This window comes from Panicum virgatum, chromosome 4K (assembly GCF_016808335.1).
Source record: "Panicum virgatum strain AP13 chromosome 4K, P.virgatum_v5, whole genome shotgun sequence".
Taxonomy (NCBI): domain Eukaryota; kingdom Viridiplantae; phylum Streptophyta; class Magnoliopsida; order Poales; family Poaceae; genus Panicum; species Panicum virgatum.
The window spans coordinates 41,708,989-41,716,713 of NC_053139.1; the positions used below are offsets into that span (position 1 = coordinate 41,708,989).

Below are 7,725 nucleotides of genomic sequence, written 5' to 3' on the forward strand. Positions count from 1 at the left end.
GGACCCCTCGCTAAGGGAAGAGATCGACGCCCCGCGTCGGGGTGGTCCGGGGCCGCCACGTGTCTGCAAGACATGGCCGTTTGGGTTTCCATACCAACGTTCACCCACCATTGCATTTATTGCAGTAGGTGAACGTCTGCATTGATATGACAGAAGCTGAGGCGTTTCATTGACCAGGGGATACTATTGATCGCGTATTACCAAGGCAGTGGAGCCGCTGGCGCCGCCCATACTGCGTCTGCCAGATGGATACGACGGCTCAGCTTCGCCCATTATGACGCTACATAATAGCCTCAGCAGGCCACGCCGCAAGCTACGCTACTCCAACGAGCGCCTAGTCGACGGGACAAGAAAAGACCCCCCTGAGTCAGGAGAGCAGCAGTAAAGATTCGCTACCGCTGTAGCCACAGTCACGTTGGGCCCACCTGTCGGGGCATCCACGCCCTATGTATCCGCTCCCCCTTGATCTATAAAAGGGGGAGGACGCCGCTAGAAAACCTCAGGCTGAGCAAGAACCAAGGCCAGCAGAGGATAGGTTCATACACAACCAAGAACAATACATCTCACAGTGGACGTAGGGTATTACGCTCCGGCGGCCCGAACCACTCTAAATCGTGTGTTCTTGAGTCCCCTTTCTCAGCGTAGATCTAGCCCCATTGCCTAGTACTTCCCCGAGTACTCCCTCACTGGGAATAGGCGGGTGCGTTCCGCCACCCGGCTGTGGGTACCCCTAGAATTCCCACGACATTTTGGCGCCGACCGTGGGGAGGGACAGGCGTTGGCTGGATTTTCGGGCTTCTGGGCTGTGTTCATCCTCTGCAACGACGAGCGAGAAGATGAAGGAAGGCAGCGCCACACTCACTTCACATGCCATGGCACCGGCGCTCCAACGCCCTCGGTGCGGCGGCGCACGGCAGCGACGCCTGCTGTGCGTCGCCACTGCGACACCTCATAGCCGGCGTGGCAGCGCACAGCGGAGGCGCCGCTGCGCGCTGCCGCCCCTACGTCGACTCAAGGTTTTCTCTCAAGCAACGGCCACGCCTCCTCTGCGGTGGCATGGCGTCGGCTCAAGGCTTTCTCTCAACATGGAGCCTGGAGCCGACGGCCATCCCGGAGGAAGTTGACCGTGTCGTCCTGCTGTCTCCAGCGCCGGAGATCCACCTCAGCGTTGCTCGGCGCTGCTGCAGACAGGACCCCGCCTCCTCGTGCGGGGGCCCCTGGCGCTAGCACCAAGGACAAGCCGGCGAACGACCGCACTTCTCCACGCGTCGCACCGGCCCATCTGCTGCGCAAGCGCTCTGGTTTCCATCGGCAACGGCGACGGCAGGGGGAGGGGGCCTCTCCCATTCAAAGCCAAAGAATTTGTCTCATGCCATGTAAGCATGTGACAGCTCTTAGGCAAGAAGGGGTCCCCCGAGCTCCCGAAGTGATGCTGGATGATGCGGTTCAGGCATGTCCAGGGCGCCTTCACCTCCGAAGAACACGCTGTATAGCATGCAGCCGTAGGTTACTCCTAAGAAAAAACTAAGAGAATTCCTCCTTTGTAATAGCGTGGCGTCTACGTGTGTGCCCAGAGCGGTCAAGGTCCGACCTTGTAAACCCGACCTCTGGCCCTATCACACAAACAGGCAAAAGCGGTCCGGAGCGGTGGAGGTCCGACCTCGTAATCCCGACCTCCGATGTATACCGTGACAACCACAATAATAAAGGAGACTTTCTTTTTCAGTTTTACCTAGGCTCCACCCTGACTACATCTATTCGCCTTGGTTTAACTATTCTTTTCTCTTGACCGGAGTTTCCCTTATTGCTGACAATCCAAGTTAAGTTGCTGGCTTGTGGTCAGGTGAAGACACCCTTTCTAGCTGGAAGGCGGTCCGGACCCCTAGGGACCTGCTCTGGGGAAGTGGTATTTGTATCCTGGGGTAGAGAAGCTCCGCGTGGCTTAGCCTGGTAATGTACCCTAAAGTTTACGTACTTCACTACCCTGTTACAAGTACTCTAGTATCCAAGACTGCTGTCTTTAGAGGTCCCGGGCTCTCTTCTAGTATAAGGCTTGGTTTCTTTGCACCTTACTATGAGGTCCGGTAACAAGCTTCATCGGATTGTCAGCAACGGTCGCTCCAAGTCCACTCCGGTGGCCCGCTCCGGCGGAGACCGCTCGCCACGGTCGCTCCAAGTCCACTCCGGTGGCCCGCTCCGGCGGAGACCGCTCGCCACGGTCGCTCCAAGTCCACTCCGGTGGCCCGCTCCGGCGGAGACCGCTCGCCACGGTCGCTCCAAGTCCACTCCGGTGGCCCGCTCCGGCGGAGACCGCTCGCCACGGTCGCTCCAAGTCCACTCCGGTGTCCCGCTCCGGCGGAGACCGCTCGCCACGATCGCTCCAAGTCCACTCCGGTGGCCCGCTCCGGCGGAGACCGCTCGCCACGGTCGCTCCAAGTCCACTCCGGTGGCCCGCTCCGGCGGAGACCGCTCGCCACGGTCGACAAAAGCTAGGTCCGGGAAGCGGTGCTTGCTCCCTGGGCGATCCGAAGTCTGTGTAGCCGCTTAGCTTGGTTCCGTACCCTAAGCCTACACCTTCGTCGCCCCATGGAGAGCACTCTAGTACCTAAACCTAGCAACAGGCATACCGGCCTCAGGGGTCCGGGATGCCCGCTCTCTCCGTGGGCACACCAACGCAATCAACTTGCGTAGGAACTCATCACGATGGTGGCCCCACCTGCGGGTTCGTACCTCACCCGAGGCGGGCCCGGGGGCCACTGTCGGTACCCCAGGACTGGGGTACCCCCTCTTGCTGTGTCTAGGCAAGGATCTTATAGTTATCCTTAACTACATCCAAACAACCGGACCCCTGCGGTCCGGAATCCTGTTCTCCCAGCAGCGGCCTGGGCAGTTCCTCAGTTGGGAAAGGTCCGGAGACACCACGTGTCCCGGAAAAGGCAGGAACTCGTGCGCAAGCAGTCGGGACTCCGGACCTCCCCGAGGAGACCGGACCCCCGCAGGGTCCCGGACCCCACATGGGGTCCCGGACCCCCTGTATAATAACCGGACCCCTCGCTAAGGGAAGAGATCGACGCCCCGCGTCGGGGTGGTCCGGGGCCGCCACGTGTCTGCAAGACATGGCCGTTTGGGTTTCCATACCAACGTTCACCCACCATTGCATTTATTGCAGTAGGTGAACGTCTGCATTGATATGACAGAAGCTGAGGCGTTTCATTGACCAGGGGATACTATTGATCGCGTATTACCAAGGCAGTGGAGCCGCTGGCGCCGCCCATACTGCGTCTGCCAGATGGATACGACGGCTCAGCTTCGCCCATTATGACGCTACATAATAGCCTCAGCAGGCCACGCCGCAAGCTACGCTACTCCAACGAGCGCCTAGTCGACGGGACAAGAAAAGACCCCCCTGAGTCAGGAGAGCAGCAGTAAAGATTCGCTACCGCTGTAGCCACAGTCACGTTGGGCCCACCTGTCGGGGCATCCACGCCCTATGTATCCGCTCCCCCTTGATCTATAAAAGGGGGAGGACGCCGCTAGAAAACCTCAGGCTGAGCAAGAACCAAGGCCAGCAGAGGATAGGTTCATACACAACCAAGAACAATACATCTCACAGTGGACGTAGGGTATTACGCTCCGGCGGCCCGAACCACTCTAAATCGTGTGTTCTTGAGTCCCCTTTCTCAGCGTAGATCTAGCCCCATTGCCTAGTACTTCCCCGAGTACTCCCTCACTGGGAATAGGCGGGTGCGTTCCGCCACCCGGCTGTGGGTACCCCTAGAATCACCACGACATCGATTGTCCTGTGCACAGCGGGCTCCTCCCTTTTATATCTCAAGGGGGCGCGTACACGACAGTTGGATCCCCGACAGGTGGGCCCAATGATGCGATATAAAATAACGAGGTGTTCATACATTATGGCGTTGCAGGCGAAGGAGATCTCTCTTGGATTCGCTCGCCTGCTCCCGGAGCCCTCCGTCCATCATGTCTTGGCGCTGTCTTGTCGAGACGGAGCGCGACGCAGCTAGTAGCATCGCTTGCTACGTAGCTGAGCGGCTGTGTAGGGTGTGGCGTAGGCGGCATGATGGAAAAGTGCCGGGCCGTCGTATCCATTTAATGCGGCAGACGGGCTCTGCGTGGGCGCGGCCCAGGCGGCTCCACTGTGCTCCTTGGTAATACGCGGCGCGCAGCGGGGCCTGACAAAAGGCTGTCTTGTGTACCGCGGTGGCAGAGCACGCCTTGTCCATCGCATTAAATGCGGTAGGTGGGCGAGTCTTCCTGCGGAAGACTCGCGCACAACCCCACGTCTCCGGGACACGTGGCGGCTCCAGACCCCTACACGGTGAGGGGAGTCCGGACGGGCGCAGGAGGTTCCGGACCCCTCTGGGGGTCCGAGGCCCCGGCGGTCAGCTCGGAGCTTCCCTTTTGTGTAGACACGTGGCGTCACCGGACCCATCCTCAGGCGGGGAACGGTCCGGGGCCGTTGGCCTGGTGAGGGAAAAACCTGGCCTGTGGGGCCTGGCTACTCCATCTTTCCCGCGCAGCTACGGGTAACTACGCGGGTCCTGCCTTGCTGCAGTAAGAGTGGGTATCCCTGTTACAGGGTACCGACAGACAGGATGTACTCCTGCAGGCGTGATCAGAATATAACTCGTCGTCTATGGCTCTGCGATTTTGTTGGTTTTGATCAGGGTTGAAACAGCACATGGAACTGCTCGTTCCGGAGAGGGTAGTCGACGTCGAGCGGCGTCCAGCAGGATTCGTCGATGGCGTCCTTGAACCCGGCGGAGTCCTCCCTGAGCGGCGAGCACGTCCGCATGGTGCCGGTGTGGATCACGCGCTTTACCGTCCTGGAGCCGGCGCTGCCGGAGGATCATCCGCGCCGCGTCCAGAGCCGCCTCCGCCGTGCTCTTGTACTGCGCGCGGTGCCAAACCAATCTTAAAGAGAATCCCTCTCCATGTCCGCGTCCAAGCCAGCGGATGAACATCGGTTAGATCGGACGCGGTGTGATCTGCTCACCTTGGCGCTCGTGGCGTCGTGCTGGAACAGCGTGGCGACGAGGAAGACGAACCGGCACCCCGCCATGGCCGGCGCGAACGTGGCGGCGTCGTAGAGGTCCGCCTGGAACAGCAGCAGCCGCCCCGACTCCGCCGCGCCGGGGACGAGCCGCCGCAGCAGCCCCGCCTTGTCCTCGTCGCCTGCGATCAAATCTTCGGATGACGGGCAGCTCCCGAGCAATCACGAAATCAGTGGCTAATCGGCGCGCTCGTACGAACCGACGTCCCGGAGGGTGGCGTGGACGGTGTAGCCTTTCTCGAGGAGCTTCTTGACGAGCCAGGAGGCGATGAACCCGGCGCCTCCGGTGACGCACACCCGCACTCCGTTGCTGCCGCTGCTGTTCATGCTCTCCTCCATCGCTGCCCAGCTCGAAGGTCGAAGCTGCCTGATAGAGAAGGGGAGATGCTAGTGGAGGATTCAGACTGAGGACCCCCAAGCACGGGACCTGACCGGCCAATTGCGAGAAGATGAGACGCTAGCAGAAAATCTCGAGTTGGCACATTTGTTGACCTTTGCGCACTAGAGACGAATGGACTTTCGGGCTTTCGGCTGTGTAAATTTGAGTTTTATTGGACTGAAATGATCATATGACTGGTGAGACCGCTGCTGTGAATAAATCCTGTGGGCCAAATGTATTGTCAGGGCTCCTCTGCCTGGCCCAGACGCTACCCAGGCCGCTGATGGGCCTCGCTGGAACAAGAAGCCCAATCCAAAAATCTTCGGCCCAGAATGGCGTAACTGATTCGTTGCTGTGAGCGATTGCTTCACGTCTCTCGCCGAGTTCCTCGCTTAAATTGTCCTTGGAGAGAAGAACATGATCTCTGTAATAGGATAGACTATTGGCCGGCTTGCCGAAGGAATTGGCGGCGACAATCTGTCGTCGTGTTGAACCTGTTACTAGATTATCCCTATCGAGGCTACTACCCTATCTGAACTGTTACATCTGGTATGAGATTAGGTTTCTTGTTTCCCCACCGCCGCCGCCGCCACCACTACCGCCCATCCTCGTCGCCTTTTCGCCGTCACCCTGGCAGCCCGTCCCGATTACCTCCAACGCCCAGTCTACCAAACCCGTGTCCAAAAGCAAGCCATGGATCAAGCTACGCAGATCTCCGACATCGCCACATCGCTGGAGGCGATCAAGAGATCGCTCGAACGCCACACGGCGTCGTTCGACGAACTCAAGGGGTGGAAGACCGACGTCGATGCGCGTGTTGCGACAGTCGACACCAAGATCCTAGAGGTGGACACGAAGGTGACAGATCTCAACGCCTCCATCAACGATCTGCGCTCCAAGATCGATCTCATCGAAATCTCGCGTCAAGAACAAGACCCCGCCTACAAGGTGTTCGACGTTGAGCATTTCGACCTCACGAAGCCTGGTGCTGCCCATCTGGCACAATCCTCGCAAGAGGCGGCTTCAGGGCCTAATGGCCGCGGCAATGTGTTGCATAACCGGAGGTCTGGTTGCGGGGTGGTCACCACAATGTGTTGCATAACCGGAGGTCTGGTTGCGGGGTGGTCACCACCCTTCTTCCACCTCCGGTCACAGGTGCGCAGTTCACCTCTGACCACCCTTCTCCTACATCTTACTCTGCTCCTATTCCAGCAAGTATTCTTGTGCCTGCTTATCAGTTGTGGGGGTCTGTGATTCCACCTATGGACTTTCCTCAATTTGATGGTCAAAATCCTAAAATGTGGCAAAAGAAGTGCAAATCATTTTTTGAGTTGTACGCCATACCACAGCAAAACTGGGTCAAAATTGCTACTCTTAATTTTGTGGGTACTGCTGATTTCTAGTTGCAATCTGTTGAGAGCATAATGGTAGGCATAGGTTGGCGTGAGTTATGTGCTGCTGTGTGGGCACGCTTCGAAAAAGACCAGCACAATCACTTGCTGAGACAATTTTTTTCATATCAGGCAACAGTCATCTATCGCTGATTACATAGAACATTTTGATGAATTAGTGCATCAGCTTAGAGCGCATGATCCTTCTTTTAGCTCTGCTCTTGCCACTAGCAGATTCATTGATGGTCTTAGAGAGGATATTAGAACTGTTGTTATGATTCAAAAACCCATCGACCTCGATACTGCGAGTTCTTTGGCATTGTTGCAGGAAGAATTGACAATCACCACTCCTAGAAGAGAGAACAAGCGTGGTGACTCCTACCAACCTTATAAAAATCAAGTCAAGACCCCTGCTGGGATGTTTTCTGCTCCATCACCGACTGCAACATCAAAGCAGCCACAATTTTCAAGCCCTGATGAGAAGAAACATGTTAACTCTTTGAAGTTGAATTCTACTGAAGACATATTGAATGCCATCAAAGCTTACCATCGTGCTAAAGGCCTTTGTTATAAATGTGGTGTTAAATGGGGCCCTGCTCACAAATGTGCTCCTCATGTGGCTCTTCATGTGGTGGAAGAAATGTGGCAAATCTTGCAAGATCCTGATACTCTGGCAAAACCATCTGTGGACACTGATTCAGATTCAGGTGAGGACTTAATGGCTCTCTCTTTATATGCTGCTAATGGCACTGAAGCTCCTAAAACCATTAGAGTCATGGGCAATCTGGCTGGCCAAACACCTCTGATTTTGTTGGATTCTGTTAGCTCTAGCACTTTTATCAGTGAGCACATGGCAGCTAACTTGTCCAATTGGACACCTC

The 7,725-nt window shown here is 57.0% G+C and overlaps 1 protein-coding gene across 1 annotated transcript in view; it reads right to left on the reverse strand.

Moving 5' to 3' along the window:
- LOC120704120 (putative anthocyanidin reductase) overlaps positions 1-5,588 on the reverse strand; it is a 74,854-nt gene extending 69,266 nt beyond the window's left edge. The window contains exons 1-2 of the mRNA XM_039988394.1: positions 5,275-5,588; positions 5,018-5,196 (exon numbers count right to left, since the gene is read on the reverse strand). Of these exons, the coding sequence (XP_039844328.1) occupies positions 5,018-5,196; positions 5,275-5,413 (318 nt within the window). The 5' untranslated portion in view covers positions 5,414-5,588. The remainder of the gene's footprint in view (positions 1-5,017; positions 5,197-5,274) is intronic.
- Between the last annotated feature and the right edge of the window lie 2,137 nt (positions 5,589-7,725).